This window comes from Phoenix dactylifera, unplaced genomic scaffold, assembly GCF_009389715.1.
Source record: "Phoenix dactylifera cultivar Barhee BC4 unplaced genomic scaffold, palm_55x_up_171113_PBpolish2nd_filt_p 001936F, whole genome shotgun sequence".
Taxonomy (NCBI): Eukaryota; Viridiplantae; Streptophyta; class Magnoliopsida; order Arecales; family Arecaceae; genus Phoenix; species Phoenix dactylifera.
This window is the reverse complement of record NW_024069220.1, coordinates 36482-59784: the sequence shown is the minus strand read 5'-3', so window position 1 is coordinate 59784 and position 23303 is coordinate 36482. Positions and strand designations below refer to the sequence as shown.

The following is a 23303-nucleotide window of genomic DNA, read 5'->3' as shown; positions in this document are numbered from 1 at the left end:
AGGGACCCCCGGCCACGGAGCCTCCTCCGCGCAGCTCACCAACCCTCCATCAGCCGGCCTCCACCTCTCTCTCTTTTCCTTCCTCTCCCTCTTCCTCCCCCGCTCGATATTAGCTGCCTACCTTGTATGAGATACAGGGCCATACTTGAAGGCACAGGTTGAGGGTCTAAAGTAGTAGATTGACAGATATAAGTAGCAATATTAGTACTAATGTGTGATAGCTAGTCCGAGCTAACTAGGAGCTTCATCAACTTCCTAGTGTATCGTCCACAGGTATTTTTCTCTCATACATTGATAGATGCATCTGACTGGGTATCTGGGTCTGATGAACGTATTTAAGGACATTGGGCCACAGTATATCGACCAAGTAGTGATAAATCATGGTCCACAGTACGAGCGAAGCATGTAAGGATCCTATGGAGGACATGCCACATAAATACTGGACATCATGTACATCACATTGTATTGATTTGATGATGAAAAATTTCGGGCACCTACCATGGGTGAAGTCAGTTGTTGAGCAAGTGCAGGCTATCTCAAAGTATATATACAATCATACATGGATCCTTGCACTACCATGAGCACCTAATGTGAGTTAAGTCAATTGGGGTGCAAGCACAGGAAGTATATATACAATCACACATTGATCCTTGATGAGGCAGCATCTGGGTGGGGAGCAAATGATGCCGAGTGTGACACGGTCTGCTAAAGACTACATAGCTTTGAAGAGCCTCCTGATAATCAAGGCCGGTCTCAGAACTATGTTTACATGCAATGAGTGGGTGGAAGAGTAAGTATAGCAAGTCAGCCGATGGCCCAAAGAATTGAGAGGATTGTTCTCTTGAGTATTCTAGACTGATGTGCAACTGTAGTAAATGCAGTGTAGGCTGTTGTATCTGATGCTGCAAATGGTTGACTATAAGAAGTTTCCACATATGGGTTTCTTACCCAAAGATGACCGATGCCAAAGCAACAGATATTGATGTGGTGGATGAGGGAAGGCATCCTCGTGCCTTCGAATCATTACGGAAGATAGGACCTGCAGATGCGCAGAGAGTTACACCTAGCAGGTATGACAAAATGAGGAAAAATATTCCATGAGAGATACAGGAATGTTCGGGAAGCTCAACATTAGTAGGCAGGAGTGTTTCCAGGTATGCTTAAAAAATTATTCTATTAGGAAATAATAACACTTTGTACTCACTATAACCTGAATTATGTGGTTGTAGGAGAATGGTGGGTACAGCGGGGCACCAATGCACCCAATCTGAGGAAGATTGCCATCCAAGTCCTCTCACAGACACTCTCGTCCAGCAGGTGCAAGCCAAACTAGTCTATATTTTCCCTAATCCACAAACAAGGTGTGAAAACTGGCTGACAAGCAAGCGGCTGCACAACTTGGTGTTCGCTGACTATAATATGAGATTAAGATAGAAGTATAGAATAGGGACAAGGAAGAGAGCCAGGAAGACCGTTGGCCAATGACTTTGTTGCGATGATGAAGATCCTAAATCTGGATGGATAGCAGATCAACAGTCTCAAGACACAAATGCTAAATGAGCCAGGGATCCTCTACAACCAGACATACCATCATGGAGGAGTTGGAGGTGTGTGATGTAGACAGATAGGCAGAGAAGCATATCTCATCCACAATGAGTGAGAACAAACAGGAGACTTGACGGTTGTCTAAGGACTCTAGTTAGCGATTCCATCACCAAATATTCGGGCCACCACACGATGCATAGGCCTCCAAGGCAAATCAGGACAGTAAGAAAAGCAAGTCCAAGGGAAAAGTGCCAATCATTGATCTGGTTGAGACAACCGACAACATACCAGTCCAGAAAGATGACAATGTCACTGTAGAGCCATCAGATCCTGACTTATCTGAATCATGTTGTGATAACAGCAATGATGATAATGATAGATTAAGTGATGGGTCAGAAGGCCAAAGAGGGCAAGATGGGCAGTCTGGAGGTGGTGGAGCTGGTGGTTATTTCAGGGCCTCACTCCATTCATCAACAAGGCAAGGTTTATGCATGCCGTGCAAGATAGGTACAATGGGGCCCGAATGAAAACTAGATCAAGCAGAGAGAGGTCCTACAAGGGGAAAGGATCCAGGAATGGTGCAGCCAGGGGCGCATAGGATTACGGATATGAGGATAGTTATGCACAGGTTGGAGGATCAATTGTGAGAATCCATGTTCAAGGATAGGATGATCATATGTGAACCTACCACATTAGAAGTTGAACTGATGGAAAAGATTAGGCAAAAGACAAAAGGAGATGAGGAGAAGTATCGAGAGACTCATGGGTTGTTACGTAGATTGAAGGGAGTCAACATTAATGACATATATCAGTGCATCGGATAGCTAAAATGGACAACAAATCTCATCGTATGCTGGAGATGGATATCCTAGCGTATTAGATAGAATGGACATTATGCTCCATCCAAGATCCATTTAGTTTCTTCCAGTAATCACATAAGATCTAACTCTGCATATTATCTCACCTATGGATATGAGTATAACCGGAGATCAGAGAACAATGCTGCTTTCTACTACCCTAAGCACGGCTGGCCAAGCTCCAATGAGTACTAGATGTACATACATCTATTGTTTCAAATCCCGGTGGAACATCTTGAGGGACGTTGAGATGGGTACCATACCAAGTATCGAGATGAGATTGTCCCGCTATTGTCCTAGCATCCCAATCTGTGCATCCTAGGGCAGATCTCATACCCCTAAAAATTCGTATATGACCCCCAGGAAAAGAAATCTGTCATTTTTAGGAGGATAAATGGAAAGAGAAAAGATGACTTTGTTGGCTTTGCTAGGCTAGTTATCTGAAATCAAGATTAGAATAAAATTGTGACCCATCTTTTGATTGAAATCCTAGCTCCTTCACCATTCACAGTAGATAGAAGGGTAGGTCTTAGATTCATAATCAATCGTCATTGAGAAAGAAGAATTTTTCTCAATCACTTCAGGTCAGCGGAGCCTTCACGCATCCGAAAAATGCAGGGGTTGTAAATGGCATAGCATTCCTCATAGGAATTGATGACTCCTCCAGCATGAGCTAGTTTATGGATTTTTTGGCTTCAATTTACAAATAAAGGAATAGAGACTTGGCAAATAAAGCTCAAGGCCCATTGCTGCCATTTCATTTTTTCACAATTATCTAAATTTCCGTGTCAATGATGTAGCACCAAGAAGGTAGCATCAAGACTACCCATTGATTGATTTAGTCCACACCTATGTTGTGCCATATCTTTAGACAACATCAAATTGAACCACCATTTTTATATAGAGAAGACTTGCCCCTATTTGATGAAAATACAAAAAATGAATAGTCATTTTACTATTTTATTTCCTATCAGGAATTAAGCATATGAATCCAATCATTAGGATTAGTCCCACGGGATTCAAAACCTTGCACACATCCACAGCATTAGGGGCCATCACCAGGCCATTATCCGGCATCTCAGGAGCATCATGGATGGGGGCAATATCTTGGCTGGTATATCACATGTTACCATCTTATAAATAGAGATCAGGTGTGTTCACAAATACATAAAAAGGAATGTGCCTATTTTATACACCTGCCCTCTTTATAACTCAGTATATAACCTGCCCAACATTGTTCTCTTCATAGAAATTTTTCAGATTTCATTTGTGGGATCTCAATTACATCCAACAATCACACAAGATCACCTCCCCCCTCCATTCACCCTAGTCTAGTCATATTATTATTTTTTTAATCTATCTCTCCTTTTCTTGTTTGATGAGAATGATTCCTCTTCAATATATGGGCCATGAATTCTAGCTTGGCCTCATGTTCATTTGTATTCCTACTAAACTTGCATTAGATGAATTTCCATCTCATTTATTTCTAGGGCCCCTTCTCCTAAAGTATTCATTATACTTCCAATCTAACAATCACATTTCCTCATCAGAAAATTTGCATTACATTATCAGCAGATCACCATATAGCTTCCATTCAGAGACTCACAAAGAGCTCAAAAGTGTAATGAATGCATCAGTTTTTAAAAATTGCCTTATGCTTTACAAATGGAAACACATCAGCCCACTAGAAGCTATTCACAGTTCTCACTGGTCCCATAAAGCATGTGTGGCAATCTTGATACGACCACTAATGCACTTTAGTTATTTACTTTCACAAGTTGCTCTCTCATATATTTATGCAAATGCTAAAGTCTAGCAGACATCTTAATAAGAACTAGATTCAACAGCCACCACCTATTGAAATAAAGCGCATTTAATAACCACCTTACTTATACAGACACCTTTCCACAGGTCACTGGTTTCCATGATATTTGCAAGGAATAGCATTACGAACTGCCACTGTCTCATCCTTTCTGACTACCAGAGGCCAACATCTCCACAAAACTTTTCTCTATTTAACACCTAATTGACCAACCGGACAAGACTTATGTTCCCATTACCACTGCTCCACAATGATCACCAGCTAATTATTACCAATTTCTCAATCACCTCATATGAATAGCAGAATAGTGCATTTTAATATATCTATATCTTGCAAAGTCATTCAATTATTTAAACATCTATCATTTACAGTGCTGGTGAAGTAGTCAAAAGTAATGTCTGTGGGTCAATGAAGCATGCATTTCTGGACAGTAACGAATGGTAAAAAAAGGATCAACAAGACCTACTCCACAAGATTTAACTAGTATTATTGGCAACGATTATAAAACTACAACTAAGAGCATTTTGCACCTGAATTAGATTATATACAATATTCAAACGGTATGGTGTGACAAGGAGAGAACCCTACGACAATTAAAGTACAGCCCTTTAGAATTTCAATTACAAAGGCATATTTGACTGAATCAAGCTAGTTAATCTTTAGCTTTCCAACCAGCAATCTACAGATCCGTCCCAAGGAGAGACCCAAGCAATCCAACTTTATGTTCTCAAACTAGGCTAAGAGCAATAAGTGTATTCTTAAATAGTGTTATATTTGTTTATATTTATGGATACAACTATTATATTAAGTCTGCAAGAGCATATCCATACATTGTGATGACTGGGCGGTAATGAAGATTATCTAAATTTAGATGATTTTGTTATTTTTCAACTAAAATATTGGATCAAGTACAGGACAGAAAGAAGCACAAGCAGCATTTGCCCATGCAGGTACAAACATCCACGAGATGCATTTATAAGTTAATCTGATGGATCAGATCCTAATTTTCATTTTTATGCTATTCAATCTATGAATTTTAACTTGAGAGTACAAGGAAACAGCAAGAAGAGGTGCCGGTTGAAGGAAACAATGTAATAAATTGAAGTTTCGCACCACCATGACATTGCACCGCATTAGCTCGATCCTTTTCCGTTAGAGTCAGAACTAGAAAATGCTTTCTTTGTCTGTATAGATGAAAACTGGATTTGCTTCACATGTTGTGAGAATTATATGATGCAAAGGCTCATACCCATTTAGTGGACTTATCCTTACTATAAATCCTCAGATCATGTTAAATTGAGTACTATCATGAGCCAAACAAGATATCATGATTCAAATAGTAACTATGATTACCACAATAGGGTGATGAATCACTAATGACAAGTGACTTGCAAGTGCAGCTAGATAGGACGAATATGTGAAAAACATAACTCTTAAGTTACAATCAGAAAGCATGGGAGTAGAATATAAACAACAACAATAAATTGTCTTCCCAATGGTCTGTGAACTTTACATTAATGGCAAAAAAACCTCGTATGACAAGAGTATGACTCAATGATTTGTAATCAAATTCAAGATGAATTTAAGATAGTGTGTTAGAACTTAGAAATTGACACTGAATCATGAACTATGAGTTTAATTAAACTATCAAATGCATCAAGTCCAGCAAGAAACTAGCTGAGCAGAGTATGCCATCAAAGCATAAAAAGTGAGCTTAAATACCAAGTCTGCAATCACAGCAGGATTTCGAGGATCATCTTCGGGTATTCCCTGCTCCACTTTACCAACAAGATCAGCTCCAACATCAGCTGCTTTAGTGTATATTCCACCACCCAATTGGGCAAAAAGGGCAACAAATGAGGCACCAAAACCATATCCAACAAGGAGAAGAGGCACTGCATACAAGCATACAGAATTCATAGCTCATACCAAGTACAATAATCAATTTTGTTCCAAGATGAATGCTTCCAGCAAAGCATTCATGAATATTTTTGATCCCACAAACCAAAATGGGGTCAAAGTTGAGCTTAAAATTTTAAATCAGCAATGGCCACATTTTTATCATGTTATAGATGATACCATATTTTCTTCATATCAAACATTAAGTTACAGCAAAATAGTCAAACTTCACCTGGAAACTACACATAAAACCAAGCAGATAGTAATGGGTCACAATACAGGAATTCTACTCTCTCTTTGCAACTACATCATTGAATAATAAGCCTTTTAATTTTAACTTTTGGACATGTGAAAGTTGAATCTCTGTACATTATGAATGTCTCAGTTCCTAGTTAATATGGATTCAATAAGTAATGCTTATATATTGATATTTACATCCCCAACTCTTAAGGTATATCTGTATGTCCTTGTGATTGGATATAAATTGCCCTAAAGGAAATATTCTTCCATCTATATAAACATTTGTGATGTTATCAACAGGATTAACTTGCCATTTTCATTCCTAAAGTCTCCATAGTTCAACTGGTAACCTGGTCCATACCTCACATTCTATGCATGACAGAAACATGTCTGCTTCTTTTAGATTTATGACACAGTGTCCTCTATTTCGGGCACTATTATCTGTGGATCTCTAAATTTGGGGGATAAAAGGAAGTGAAATAGAACTGTCCTAAAAATCCATAGGGTAAGCTCTAGTCAATAACAATACACGTTCTGAAGCTTGTGAACAATCAAAAAGATATTCAACATAATGAACTGCTTGTCCAAAATGACTATATAATGGTAAAGAAACTTTTAAGTGGATATTCAATCCTCATGTAGAACCTTAGGAAATTAAGCGGGATTGAGAAATGATTGCACAGAAGGAAGAAATATACAACTTAAACATTGGCCACAGGCCAAATCAGGACCTCAGTTTCTTTTTAACAATATCTTCTTGATGCACCTCAAGAGATGAACTTCAGTGTTTCCTCAATATGAGGTTTTCCAGAAAGCACAGAAGTTCGCAAGGGTGCCAAATTTAAAAAGCAACAAATAGGGGAGTCTGTTGTAACACCATTTTGCTGAAGCTTTAGCAAATAAATTTGTAATACAGCTAGCAATTTAATAATAACAAGCCTAGTTAGCAGACACATGTATGATCTAGACAAACTTAAATAATACTAACAGAATATGAAGTCTCAAATTTCATATCTAAGTTGAAAGGTTTACTGCAATCATTGTTAATTTACCAGGAAAGGACTCTTGAAAAAAACAACCAACGAAACATGTTGAAATCAGCATCATCAACCTTCTGCAAATGCTTAATTATGTGAATGTAATTCAGAATTTAAACAAGAAAGGTTAGTTATCACTCTTATCATAAAAATGGCATGCCCAAAAATGTAATTAAAGGTTTCTAACTAGTAATCTGGTACATGTCTTAACATATTCACAAGCATGGTGTTACTGGCATCCTCATGGAACTTATTTTGTTAAATATACCTAAAACACCAAAATGAGAAATCTGACATGAATGATCCTGTATTAAGAGCTAAATTGGCTAAAGGAATGGGGCATAATCATTATGGAGAATCTGCATGGCCCAATGATCTTTTATATATTTTTCCAGTATATAAAATTGTTCATGGCTTTATATTGCCAATGTCATTATGTCTTGTAAAAAAACAAAACAACTTTTTTTGTTAAAAGACTTACAGTCTGTAACCTTCATTGAACCAGGTGAATCAACCCCCAGCCAAACGTAAAATGTCGCATATAAGACTGCCACACCTATTACAGCCATGCCAACGACAACAATGGCTGAGAAACCACCAGCACGTACAGCAATCTGTTTTCAAAAGCTGCATAGTTAAGACAGAAATCCTGTAGTGATTGAGTAATATCCTGCAGCATGACAAAATGATTGGAGAAACCTGCAATGCCTCCCTTGCAGAACGTCTAGCAGCACTGGAAACTCTAACATTTGCACGGACCGACACCCACATCCCGACATACCCAGCAATACCTGAACAAAGAGCCCCTAGAAGAAAAGCAGCAACTGTAATGTACGCAGATGTCGACCTACAAAATGGTAAAAATGGTCAGCAGATAGAGTGAGATAAAAAAATATACAGAGACATCACACATGCAAGCCCACAGTCACACAAGGGGGTGAGCACAGAGCACCTTCCTAGGCCAGATGACTCTTGTTGTGGAGTAGTAGTACGAAATAGATATATGCCGAGGATCACAAGGGCTAGTAATATTGCCATCTTGGAAATGGTTCCATATTGTGTCCTGAAAAAACCTTCCGCCCCATCTCGTATGGCATCTGATATCTAAAGGAACAATGGACAGGTCAAAGGTACTATACCATAAATTTGATAACATATTATTTTAGAAAGCTTATAAGAAATAATGAAGTAATATAACTCCAACAAATACACCCATATGTTGAACACTAAATACAAATCATGAAGGAAATCTATCATTGGATAAAGGCCTGAAATTCAATTTAACAAAACTGAGCATATTATATGCAATTTCAATGGAAATGAAAATCAAGGCCCCGGTCAAAACTGAAAAACAAGGTACTGCATTCAATTAGTTTTTTATCTAGGATATATATATATATATACAAAATAATGGTGAAACAGCTGATAACACTTCTGATGGGGCTAAATAGATTAAGTGGTGCTTTCTGGATGTTATGTTACCAGCAAATTCCTTGGTTATATGCATGAAGCTTTTATGAAACAAAAATACAGCTACCATTGTATAGTTCATAAACATCTTGGGAAATGAAGGTTCAAGCAAACAAGATCAGTGTGGCAGATATAAGAATATTGATATGGATGTACAATAAAATTAGGAAAGTTGGAATAATACATTGAGATGTATTAGCAGAGGCATAAAAAAGTCGCAGCATTTAAGGACAAAATAATGGAAAATTAAGATGGTATGGGCAATTGCAACAAAGACATAAAGAGGCCTCTGGGTCTAGAATGAGAAGTGGAAGAACTATAATAACATGGATGGAGTTCATGTGAAAGATTTGCAAAAGATCACAACAATATTAAGATAGCACTTATTAGGAAATGTTGCTTCACACTAGAATAGCACGACACATTATTATACTATATCGTACCGCTAGCCTACTGGCATGGGTGCCAGTTCTGGTACTACGGACTTTAGTTTATATGATCTAAAATTTTTGTAACCCTTGCTATTGGCGAATTCCGTGCAGTCTTTTCTTTGCACATAGGCTAATAAGACCACTTGAATTTTGCGATTATTCTTTTTGTTATATTATCTGTTTTGCTTGCTTCAAAGAAGAAATAGTTGGAATATTCTTCTTCTAAGGTTACAATGGTTTTATCTTGTAGATAGATGTCTTGATTAGAAACACAGTAGGATAAGGTTTGCTGATTATATTGGTGACTATTATGCTCTAGAAGTACATTTTCTTTTGAAATTTATTGTTATGCATAAATGATAAATCAATTTGAGGTACAATGGGTGTAATCCTTTACGGCATAAGAATTTTGTTGTAATCAATGCCTCTCCCTTCCTCTTTTCCTTTCCTTCCTTCTCCCTCTCCCCCTACCTCACCAGTTTCTTGATATGAAAACCAAAACCGTCCCGGTCTGCCTCCAATATGGCTCGATACACCCTGCACCGAGTGGTTTGGGATGGTACCACCGACCTTATTATAGACCATCTCTTAGAGAATCAAGACCATCCTCACTGCATAAGCAGTCATTCCACATCTCATCTGATTTATCAAATGATGGAAAAGCAAATGGTATATTATATTATTATGCATGCAAAAGCTAGCAGAGACCGGATATTAAGACGTAAAAAAGTGTGCATATGGTATTTTGTCCAAGCTTTCCACAACTAAGATGATTATAAATTCACTTTGGCATAATACTCACAATAAGGTAAAAATGAATTTTTCAACAATATAGGGTAAAACATCTTCTTCAAAGAGCTAATTTGAAACACAAACCCTATAGAATAAAGTGACTAAAAGTGATTGTCAAACCTATATTCCATTAGACCACAAAGAGTAAGGATAAAAAGGCTTTAGACCAATGGATTTTAACAGCTTGGGTATGTGATAAAAGTGATTAATTGAATGACATGAGATGCAATGATGTGTAATTTGGACCAACAAAGCCAATAAAGTTACCTATGGCACAGGCATTTAGCAGAGCATAAAGCTGAAAGTGCAGTGCAGAGTAAAAAGATGAAAAAATAAGGATAATAGAGTACCTGAGACATTTCAGGGGGGCCCTCATCCTTTGCAAGAACCCACTTTGCGAGATAAATGGAGAAGAAGAAGCTGATGATACAGATAGAAAGCACGAAGACAATAATTGGTGAAGTACTGGCTCCAACGTAAAATACAGCTCCAAATGCCAAGAGCAATAGAACAAATAAGCCACGGGGATTAATTCCCATAAATATCCGAACAATCTGCAGAAAACAACATATCATTAATTAAAAGACAAAAGAAAATTAATGGACAGAAAGCAACATTTGTTGCATATGATCTTTAAATTTTCCGTCCATTAGTATGATAGATTAACCTGAGTTACTTTACTCCTGCATTATGCCCCTCCCAAATTAATTTGCATAAGATAATAAGAGAATTGTTGTAAAAGAAACTTTCTCCATTAGTATGATACATTCCCATGGATTCCTTTCTTCCTGCATTATGCCCCTCCAAAATTAACTTTCCCGAAGCTTGAATTATCTTAGCCACTGTATATGGAATCATAAACCTAAGCTCGAATTGAATGTTTATATATAACCCCAGACAAAGTAGTTATCCGACTAAAGGACAGAAGTCGTCATTCTGACAAGCTAGTTTGCTATCAAACCTTTGAGAATTTCACTCCAATCTACAAACCTGAATAAGTGATAATTACAAGCATATTCGTGCATCTAATTAGAAAGCAAAACACTTTGCCCAAAGAGTCAGCAAGAAGAAACCATTTAGCATGTCTTCAGAGTTATCTAAAACCTAAGATTTTTCTCAGGGTTCTCTTAAAGCAATTTTAAGCAACTTTTCCCTCTTTTGAAAGATTTCTCTCAAAACAAGTAAATGGCATGGTGTATAACTTAAAATAATATGAGAAAAAACCAAAATGCACTTAATAAATAATCAATGAGTGTTGTGGAAGCCATCAATTAGAATCAGACTTATCTTTTCCTCAATTGTATAGGCAAAATTATAAGGAAAGCAAAACAGCTAAATATCCATGTATAAGAAATAAAGAGACAGGATTAACTATTAAAAAAGGTTTTAAACACCGGTGGACTATAAACGTTTAAATTACGAATGGCAATTAGGTTGGGTCAGATGAAATACGGGTTAGGTCAGGTACATAATAGATCAAAAATATGTCAATATGAACCCCACATTTTTAATAAGCCAAACATGAACGTAATCATTTTATGATACAGGTAACCTGATCCGATCTACAATGGGTTGAATCAAAGTCTACCATACCGCCCCGTACCGGGTGGTCCGGTATGGAGCGTACCATACTGTATCAACAGAAAACCAGTACGAAATATACTTTCAAGTCAGTACAAGCCCCATATCACTCGTACCAAGACGTACCGAGGTGTGTACCGATCCGTACCAAGATGTACCGAGATGAAAATTAAGAAAAATAGTTAAAGAGCTATTTCAGCATAAACATGTATCGTATCATACCAAACCGATTGGGTGGCCAATACCGATATTGCGGATCTTGAGTTGAATCATTATTTGCCAAACCGAGCCGAACCACTCAATTCATCTCAAGGTCTGTTGTACCATCCCGTACGAGGCGTATTGCACCATATCGGAAGAAAACTAATACGAAATATACATTCAAGTCAGTACAAGCCCCATACCCCCCGTACCGAGGCATACCGACCTATACTGACATGCGTATTAGTCCGTATCAAGGCGTACCGAGATGAAAATTGAAAAAATGGATAAAAACGCCATTTCGATACAGAGATATATTGTATCGTACTAATAAGGTACCAATACAGTACCTGATACCGAGATTGCGAACCTTGGTTCACCTCGTACCAAACTGAACTAGCACAGTTTGGCGTTGTTATCCGAAAAATAATGTGATCCACTCTGAACAAGGCAGTTCGAAGCGGAATCGATGCAAACTGCTCGGTTTGCACTGATTGTGCCCCCTTTCAATATCTCAAAAGGCTTGATGATGATTTGTTGAACCGAGATAAACCGCACGATTCACCACGTACCAAACTAGGTAGCTGACCGGCATGCATCCTAGTACCAATTCAACTAACCTTGGGTTGAATCATGTTAAATGGGTCAAACGAGGTGTCCCGCCATCCTGAATGTCAGGACCGGGCACCATCTTGAGTGTCGAGACATGACAACTCAAGAAATGGACAAGGACACAATGGGACATCCATGATCTTGAGAAACAAGATGTGAGGGTGTCTCATTACACACAAAAAATACCAAGATGGCCCCATCCCATGGTATTTAAAACCTTAAATTGAAATTACTTTATAAAATATATAAAATTTATATTCTGAAAAAATAAATATTTTCATGGGCGTGGTCTCGGATAGGAGCAATGGTGAAGTGGGAACTCAAGAATCACTATAACAAGTTATAGAATTGTATGGAATTATAAACTTAGAACGCCTAATCCATCCTATGTGTGAACAAAAAAGTAGATAAAGTATATATTATACAAATCTATATAGAACTATGATTGGTGGCAAGAATATTTCATCATAGGTACAGCTCACAACGATAAAATAGAAGGCCACTAATGAGGATCCATTATTGGAACGAAGCCATTTCTCAATTGACATTAAGGTATCTTATTTATAGGTTGAGATAATGCAAAAAAATATAATGGAAATGAAACCATAAAACATTATCATGTTGCTACAAGATCTCTCACTCAGTCCTAAATAATGGATCTCAAGGTGAACCAATGGGAAGCTCAATAACATTGTAACGTCAACAATTACTTCCATGAGAAGCAAGTATACGAAGAAAAGAAGCTCGGTTAAATATATGACAACAAATGCATGGTAGCAAAGCAACAGATATGATGATACCAAATTCTACCATTGACCCAATAAATAAGTATCTACCACAGTTCTTAGTCAAAATATTGAGGATAAAATAGAGCAGAATGCCATTATAATTTCAAAGTAAAAACATCTGATATAGCAGCAAAGCATCACTAATGTATTAGATAGGGAGATAGGATTAACTAATACATAGAATGCAAAACCACATATCATATCATATGATATTTACCCAAGGGGCATATGATTTACTCCGCATGGAGGGAAAAGTCCTTGGCCTCTCCTGATATGACCCCATTCCATTTTCCATTTCATCATCCATTGCAACAGCATGTGAAGAATTCATCCTCCGGGTCACAGGGAAAGGAGCAAACTCCCCAACCTGGGGTAAGTCGCTCCCTGATCCTGGCCGCTGAATTTTGAACAGTATCTTGACACACTCAAACAGAGAGAAGATATTCTAACAAATAAAGAAACCATATACCAGTGCAGCCTATCTTATTTGCTCTGTGGACTCAAGCTTCCTTTGTGTTCCTCTCAAGAAAAGCTGTCCACTGTGCCCAACTCTACAGGAAAAGGAAGGAAAAACACCTTTCTTAAGCAATGCACTCTTGGTTGAAAAGGCATAAAATGAGGAACTTAAAAGAAAACATAATGCCTCAAATACAAGTTATAATAACAAATACCACATATACTGTGACATCTATGTTTTCAGTAACCAAAAAGTAGCTTTCATTTTTTTCCTTTCTAAAGAAATTAGGAGCCTGCAACATGTAACTTTATTTCAAATGTAAGCTTAAGACGATATAAGAACTGAAGGGCATGCAAGATACTCCTTTTGTGCATGAACTATCCAAATCAAGGATGGAACAGCCTCTGGATCCTTATTTTCTGAAAAGGCATCTGTGTCAGAAAGAGACCTGTCCAGAAAATCTTGTTGGATTTCCAAAAAATGTCATTCCAACTTTGCAAGTTGTTCCAAAGGTCTTGTCTATACTTTATTTTGACCAAACAATATTTAAGGTTTCGGCAGCCTCCCCACTTCAATCTTAATCGGTTAAGTCTGCAAGAACTGGCGCAAATATTCATAAACTCATCTCTTCACCATCTTAACCTGTAACTTTACGTCAACTTTAACCAAAATTGACTACATTTTTCTTTTCTTGCAGATTTGTTTTGTTGTTTGGTATCATATTTATCATTTCTTCATTATTTAAGCATATAGGTTATACAACACCAATTCCCAATTCTTTTTTCTTGAGTTGAAAGATGGGACATATGATAACCATGACCCTTGGTAGCCAAGACCTATGAAATGGCCTTTGTCATAGTTCCCAAATAGCCCAGGTGACCCTAGGCAATGGACCCTCCAATGGCCTAGGTGATATCCCAAGTGATTTGTTGGTGCAAGATTTAAAAAATAATACACATCTTCATATATTTTACTTAATGATTAAAACTTTTCATTATGCTCAATACACTATGTATATCACATGACCCAAAGTATAAACACCCTTGTTGTCTTAGATCAAATGACAGAATAACATCCTCCATTGGATGTTGATGTGAATTCAAATCCCATAAACAACACTACAAGAAGATAATCAATCAATATAGACTAAATGTGCACATATAAAACAATTTAAACAATATAAAAATGTTTAATAGACCATGCAACATTATTAAAAATTCACTAACAAATAAAGTAACATTTAATAAAAATCCAACACTGGCAAGTAAAAATCCACACGAAGACATGTCATTTCTAACGCATGAAAAAACAAAAGAAAAAAATTATTAGCACATGAAAATTGATTACTACTAAAGGCAGAAAAAGGAAACCAAACATTCATATTTCTAGAGGCTGGAGCAAAATAGAAGAACAAAACACAAAATAAAAATAAACTATTTTGAAATAAAAAGGAGATCATCATAACCAATCTTCTTTATGTTTTCCTAGACCCTAGTCTACCATATCAAACAGCAATAAAGAAAAAAGACTTCGAAAAATTCCCAATAGAACTCATCTACAGCAGAACTTTCAAAACTTTTCCTCTTTTAACAGTTACCATTTACGACTGTGAAGGAAACACAAAAACAAACCAAAAATTAAACAAAAAACGTCTAAAATATGAAGAGGAAGAGAGGACAGGGACAGAATCATTACAATTTGCGTTTGCTATCTGAGAAATAACAACCAGGGAATAATATAATAACCCTAATATTAACAACGGAAAAAGTCCCGACCCCTTCTTGGTGAACAGAGGAAAAGCACTGTAGTTGTTTCTTTTTCTTCCCTTTTTGGTGCAGCTATGACAGTTGTGCTTCACGATCTAAGAAAGCCACAACTACAACACAGATCAGTCCCTAAAAAAGAGCTTATGCTCTTTTTAATAGATCATTTCAGTCAAAAAAAAGGGTAAAAAAGAACGACATAGAGAAAGAAGCGTACATGCCTGGATGCTTGAGGCCTCTCGGATCCCCGCCGATCCCGGCCGTTCGACTTCCGTCGCCGCCGACGGCCGCTTGTCGCTTTCGGACTCCTCCTTTCTTGCGCTGGCTGGAAAGGAGAGCGGAGAGATGGGAGAGATCGGAGCGCAGAGATGGGAGAGGCCGCGTTCCACCTCTCTCTCTCTCTCTCTATATCTCTCTTCTTTTCTCCTTTTTTTTTTTTTTGTTGGTTTGTTTCCTTAGCCCTCGAATTGGGATTAAATCGGGGGGCTCGAGGGAAAATGGGACAGCCAATCGGCTCTTTTGTTGGGCTACGCGAGCTCCCGAGGGAACTGGGCGAGCCATTCTGGGCTGGGCGCCCGTGACAACCATGCCACTGAAACGTGAAATTTGGTGTTGAACTAATCAAACCATGTTTGATCGATGTATAAAAATATTACGGTTGATGTTATAGCAATAAATAATTTATCCATGCAAGATATATATGAATCTCTCTCTCTCTCTCTCTCTCTCTCTCTCTCTCTCTCTCTGCTTCATGGCCAATAATCTGGAGGCATGCTATTGTTAATTGATATTTTATAATATAACCCATCCGAGTGCATCCAAATTCTCATCTTCCATATGTGGTACAGAGGCACGTGCATATTTGGTCGAAAAAAGTTGGAATCCCAATGATCAATTTTGATTTATACTCTAAAATTCGATCTCTACTCTTCTCTAGTATTCGAATTCCATTTCGATTCCAATCCAGATTCTAGTCACAAACCAAATTCATTGAAAAATGTTATTCCAAGTTCAATTTTGGATGTCCACCGAATGCAACCTAATATTTTCTATAAACTTTAATACTTGTTGTAAGGAGTAACATTCCTTTCCCTTTAATTTCACAATGAAAAAGGAAAAAAAAAAAAAAAGCTGAAAATGCCCTTGCTTAATGGTGAATGAGGCTTGAGACTCCCTTCTTGCGCACTCAAATTAGTCTATAGTTTATTATGCTGAAACTTGAGGGTTATGTTTAAAAAGAGATTCTTTTTTTTTTTTTTTTGTGGAGTTGGAATAATAATTGAAAAGATGTATATATAAATGGATACAATGGATTTATATGTAGTACTGCATCTTGATTATAGCCCTAGTACTATACTAGCTTAGAATGTGGGAAAGGCATTAGTTAAAGCAATTAAGCTTGGGATAGTTAAACGAGGCAGATTGCCAAAGAAGCATGTAGATAAGCTGCCAAGCAATTTTGGAAATACTTCCTTGGATAGGATGTTGATGGTTGGAAGAGAATGGAACATTGTGTGTATGGTAAGCTTGTTTATTTATTCTTTTCTTATCATATTTATCTATTTCTGCTCCTCAATTATTGATTAAAAATTATGAGATTGTTAATTTTGAGTTTCAATGAGAGTGAGATTTTTTTGAATTACACAATATGTTTTTAATTATTATATTTAAGATTGTCATATTCAAATTTTAATTTGGTTGGATGTTTTTTGAATTATAAAGTGTGTTAATTGTTGATGATGGTAATTTATTAATGAGAAAATATTGGCATGATATTGGTCATGCACTCATGCTCTCGTGAGGTGTTTACCATATATGGCACGTTATAGAGGAATATTGAAGCATGTTCGATAGCTTGCCAAATTCCACCCATGGCATTCACTACATGAGGCTACTAATAGAGGAAGCACTGAGAATTTCTATAAAAATATGGTGAATGTGATGCAGTTTGGAACTCTTTTTTATGTCACATCTCTGACCTGAGATCATTAATTGATGTAATAGCAACCGCCGCATACTCATAGTAACTCTTTCACATGCATGCAAAGTTCTCATGATATCATAAATCAAGCAGCAGAATAAATAATCAACTAAATAAATTCAAAATTTAAATAACTAAAATTCAAACTTTAATGTCTCACAAAATTTTAGTAACATTCAAGATCTTACAGTAGATTTTAAGAAACCCTAATCTAGAATAAAGAAAAATCAAACTTTGCTTTTAATCACTCTTCCGAAATATATTCTCGTGTCGTCTTAGTTCTCAAGATTGAATTAATGAGCCAGATAATCCAGTAAATAATAAACACTTTATCTAGACTAATCAAGAAATAAATTAAAAAATTATTAACATAAAATAAGCATATGGAATTTATTAATTCAAAACCAAATCCAAATATATAACATTATCAAAATAATATACCTGCCAAATTCAATCTTTCTCAACATTTAAATTTCGTTCATAATTTTTCATTCTTTCAAAACATCAAGTTCATCCCATCAGCTACCAGCTCGGACCATATTTTTTTTGTTTTTTGTAGTGGGGTCATAATACCATGTATCTTCTTGTCATCTTGTGGCAAAATTCTTCGGAACCATGTATCTACTTGCGGCATGTTTCGCATCTTCTTGTGGCATAAACCCATACCAAATGCCAACATATTAGCCTTCATTGGTGAGGTCCTTAAAATAGTCAGGTTGAGAGTTCAAAATAATCATGCAGTTTCATATTTTAGTTTGATAAAAATATAATAAATCATGCGATATCAAAATCGATCAAGCACAATTCATAACAAGATCAATTCCGATCATGCATCATTATAATATTCCAAAACAAAGCATATTCAATAATAAAGTATCATTCATCATATTCATACATTATTTAAGTACAATTCAAAATTTATTAATATAATAATTTTATAATTTACCGATAAATCTAAAAAAGATGAAGCATTACAAGTAGACTAACGAATCCACATAATCTCAAAAAATTTCTTCTTAAAATCCTCAGCTTACAAACCATATCATCGTATCCCTAGGAGGTGGTGTCCAATGGCATCGGTCAGTCTGGTCTAGTAATCTAACCAATAAATCATAGAACATGAGTTAAACCACCGTATAGATAACATTACAAGGATCAATGATATATAGTTGGGTCTAGGAGAGCATGGCTAGAGCCATGGTGTGGACCGACGGTCTATGTGGTCTTTAGAAGTTCAGGATTCGTTGACTGGGGACCTGGGGTTTACCCAAATCGGAGGACAGGGATTGTTGCTAGGATTCACCTGACTCAAATAAATAGATTGCAGGGAGAGAATGACAGAGATGAGATCTTTTTTTTTTTTTTTTAACATGATGGAACATAGGAGAGGAGAGGCCTCCTAATGTCTTCGAAGGAAGAAGGAGGAGGCAAACAAGTCAAGATCTGGCTGTGACAAAGTGGGGTATGACAGTGACGAAAACAACCAGGTGGCCGACTGATGGAAATAGGTGGAATTTAGAAGACAGTCCCCTCAGCCTCAGTCAATCCCGATAGGGGCTCTATCATTGATGATAGGGGTGCAAATGGGTCGGGTCGGATCTCCCAAAATGATCCGATTTCTTGTTCGGATTCTAATTTTGAATCCAAATCCGACCTAGTTGAAAATTGGATCGGATTGGGTCGGATCCAGATCTATAATTTTTGACCCAACAGGTCAGTCAGGTCGGGTCCATGTATAACCCAGACTCGACCCAAAAATTTCGGGTCTGGATTGGGTCTAGTCTGGTTTGGGTCCAAGTGGGGTCCGGATTAGGTCTAGTTCGGGTCGGATTGGGTCGGGTTGGGATGGTAAAAATCACGAAAGCACAAAACCACAAGAACCAATTTTGACATATTCAATAGATCCACTTACAGCTAAGTATGATCTCCTGGAAAGTTGTTGCCAACCAAATTCCCAATACCAACAAGCCCTCTGCAAACATGTGAACCAACAAAGCCGTTGTTACCCAAATTCCCAATACCAACAAGCTCAAAAAAGAATCCAGCTAAAATCAAGGCAAGCAAACCAATACAACCAGATGTCCAAATCCCAAACCACAAAAGATTGAAACAAAATGAACAACCAGTTCAACCATGCTCTCCCCCTTTCCTCACAGAACCCATCAATTCAGTCAATGGAATGGCTTAGAAGAGCTTGTAGGTGGACGAAGCTTCCAAGGGATGGATAAGATAGGTGAGGATTAGGGCCACCAGCATCAGCACATAGTCAATTCCTTGGTCAATTGACATCCCTGCAGAGTAGCAAAGAAACAAATTATTCAACAACAACTTTGAAAAACCACCATATAGAATCCAATTAACTTCATCTCTTGAGATGTCCAGATATATTTCTTATTACAGGATTATTTAAAGCAAAATTCTACCCCATATGACAATCCAAATAAAGGGTCACAACATCAGCATCACCACAAAATGTTGAGATTGGGTTGACCCCAACCCGACTCGAAAAATAAAACAGGTCCAAATTGGGTTGTGTCTACTCCAGGCCGATCAACCATCCAAATAGACTAGGTCTTTAAGGGCCCAGGTTTTACAACTTATATCTTAGGCTTATATTATTCTTTTTTCATCATTTGGTGTTCTATCAACTTTGAGCTACAATTTGGGGCTGCTGTTGTCTTCCATTAGAATCATGACTTCTTTCACGACAATCATGCTGGCTTTCTAGTAGCTAAATTCTTATATAAAAGTATTTTATAAGAAATTATATTCAGAGAATGGCCCAAGAGGGTTTTGTTTTTCTCGTGGGATTATTGAATTATAAGTTGCCAATGTTACCTACAGTTTGGCCAATAAAACTTTCATGTGGCAGACTTGTCTCCCAATGGATTTACCTTGTTGAGGGTTTCAGGATAAAAAAGATATTTTTGGTTTTTAGAATCTTAAATGTATATATAGAACTATAACTTTATTATGTTTTTGTTTTTTTACTTCTCTAATGTCAGCAAACCATAAAAGAGCGACTAATAGATTTGACAAACATTGACTATTATAGTTAGTCGCAAAACCAATACAATTAGTCTTGCAAAATAGCTCGAACGCTTTTATTGTTATTGTGATTTAGACATTTTCTAGTATCAATTGCACCAAAAGCCTAAGCAAAATCTAAAAGAAAAATTTGCATGGCATTTCATTTTTTTACGAAGAAAAATATAAAAAGGATAGTTGGAAAAAATGGATTCATTTTTTCTTATTTGCAAGAATGGAATACATATTTCGCTATCAGTTATGCTCTTGAGCCAATAGTTGAAAAGTTCTCTGAAATTTGTGCAAAGACCATCACAACCAAAACATGAATCATTTTGCATAACATCACTTGAGAATTACTTTTGAGACTTTACATCAAATAATGAAGAACCTACTGGTTTGGATCATAAGATGTAGATAGATGGCTAAAAGATAGAACAAGCAAGGAAAGAAATCAGCTACAAACAAAGAAGTAAATATCAAGTTACAACTTGAGTAATTATGAGCAATCAATCCTGAAGACAATGGCTTATGAAATTGATCATGAAGATCACAACAAGTATTTTCAAGTATAAATATATCCTAGACTTGATAAAACCTCTTTGCAGAAGATCGTAAGAAGACACTGGCCCTGCACAAAATCTAGTTAAACCAAAATATAAAGTGGCAAAAACCTTGAATGCATAAACGTTGCTATCTGGCACGCTTTTGTTATGTCCATGATTGCAGTACAAGATTCTCAATGGATTCTCATTTTTTTAAAAATGTTATATGATTTCCCCAAATTCTACTTATTTTTATCAAAATAATAACCTAAAACTTCAAACTCTAAATATATCATAAAATTCATATCATTGAATTTGAGGCTTAGAATAAGGAGGAGGGAGCAACCATGAGAAAGAGAACCATTCACACCACCGATCAAACATAACCTTGAAGTATTTTTTTTGTTTCCTTTTTCACAACGAATCAATCTCAGGAGAAGAGAAAAAAAGCTGAATCCCAATTTGCTTAGAATCCTATTTGTCATATAGAATTTAGAAAAATCCTCCATTGATCTGAAGCAATTCTTCCAGTAATCTACGCTAGCATCTATTGCTTCCAATTTCCTATCACCTTTCATAGCATGGAATCAAACATACATGGACTCCACATCTGTTCTAGAGAATACCTCTTGATGCACAATAAAAGATTACTGCTAGAATTACACTTTCAGAAAATTGAAAACTCATTATGTGTCTACGTCTTGCAAAGAGAACAAAAGCAAATGCCAAAGAGATTGAACAAATTACCTCTGAAGCATGGGTACCTCGAGAGGAAAACATTTAACATGAGATTCACAACCATTGTAGAGGGGGAGCAAGAAACCTTGCATCATGAGGTTTTAAGAGCTTTCAGACAGAAGGAGCTTAATGAGAACCAAGTAGAGAGAGAGTTGAAAGAGAGAACTGCCGGGTAGGCTTGGGTTCCAAGGCTTTGGGGTAGTTCTAGATCGGTGGGGACTTGAGGGAAAAAAACTTACAAGTTTTAAATGTTGTGTGTGAGAGAAGAGGGGGCATCGTGCCACTAGATTTGGTGCGAATAGGTGGAATTTCAAAGATCCCACAAAGTATTTACCAAAAAAAGGATCCCATAAAGTAAAAGATATTGTTAGAATCATTGTAAAACCATTGATTGATTGATTATGCCAAATTTGGTCGGCCCTACCAAAATTCATCTTGATTGATTTATGATTGATTTTGCCAAACTTAGTCGGGCTTACCAAACTTAGTCAGGCTCCTAGTACTATATAAAGACTGCTCCTGTACATTGTAACAAACAAACAGGAATATAATTCTCTTCTCTTATGCTTCTTTTTCAACGTGTATCAACTAAACCCGTCCTATCAAAGTTGTTTTTTTTTTTAATTTTCTTTTGGTTTTTTATTGGTGTGGCATGACATGGGAAAACATTGGCCAAGAAAGGCCAAGGCACAAGGGTCAATAGTTCAGAGTGGCCTATGTGGAGGTCTGTAGGCTGCGGATCCTAGGGGAGGGGGAAGACAAAACACAAACACCATGAATGGGGGGAAGTTCTAATTAAGATACCAAGGAGTATTATAACATGACTCTCTAGTCCATGGACTTGTGTAGTTACCCAAATAGATGTAATGTAAATATCAAAATGGGCTAAGAAGGAAGCCAAATACATGTTGGGCAAGTGCATGGTACTATTGAGCTGAGTTGAACACTGCTTGGGGTTTAGATGTTTGGCTCGAAAACTCATAAGCCTAACTAAGGTCCATTAGTAGAAGGTTTAAATGCAAGTAGTCTTATATTTTGCATTTATAGGTCGATTATGGCTTGCCCTATGATCTAATAATCTTCCACCAAAGCCAAATACTAGTCCATGGCTGTAGAATGTTGCAAAGTTACTAGGCTTAGATATCTCCACACTGATCTTGGGTTGTCACATACTAAACTAGTGTCTTTCTTTTATGATAATCAAGCTATACTTTATATTGTACTTAATGCCATATTCCTTGAGTGCATCAAACATTTACAGTTGCATTGTCACATTTTTTATGAAACATTACAAATTGTTCTAACAGCCACAAAGTATAGTCCAACTAATCACTAACAGATGATCATCTTCAAAAAACCACTTGGCAAAGCTTAATTTCAATTTCTATCATCCAAGTTAGGAATTTGAAATCTTCTTGCACCTACTTAGGGGCCATACTAGGAGATAAGAATGATCTAGTGTTGGTTAGGAGGATGAGATTGACCCTATGAAGATTTATTGTAACGTTCTGCAACCA

General features: G+C 36.9%; 1 protein-coding gene across 1 annotated transcript; it reads right to left on the bottom strand.

Moving 5' to 3' along the window:
• Nucleotides 1-1459: 1459 nt before the first annotated feature.
• LOC120109234 (pyrophosphate-energized membrane proton pump 3-like) lies at nt 1460-15941 on the bottom strand. Its single transcript, XM_039122978.1, has 8 exons — nt 15717-15941; nt 15508-15593; nt 13493-13826; nt 10444-10647; nt 8353-8504; nt 8100-8247; nt 7882-8014; nt 1460-6119 (listed from the first exon to the last, which is right to left on the bottom strand). The coding sequence occupies exons 3-8, from the start codon at nt 13604-13606 to the stop codon at nt 5881-5883; spliced, it is 990 nt and encodes a 329-aa protein (XP_038978906.1). The 5' UTR covers nt 13607-13826; nt 15508-15593; nt 15717-15941; the 3' UTR covers nt 1460-5880.
• Between the last annotated feature and the right edge of the window lie 7362 nt (nt 15942-23303).

Coding starts and splice junctions, on each gene's coding strand:
- LOC120109234 (XM_039122978.1), bottom strand. CDS start 13,606: ATGAATTCTTCACATGCTGTTGCAATGGATGATGAAATGGAAAATGGA. Junction 10,648..13,492: donor GTAAATCATATGCCCCTTGG/GTAAATATCATA, acceptor TGTTTTCTGCAG/ATTGTTCGGATATTTATGGG. Junction 8,015..8,099: donor CTGCAAGGGAGGCATTGCAG/GTTTCTCCAATC, acceptor TTTTGAAAACAG/ATTGCTGTACGTGCTGGTGG.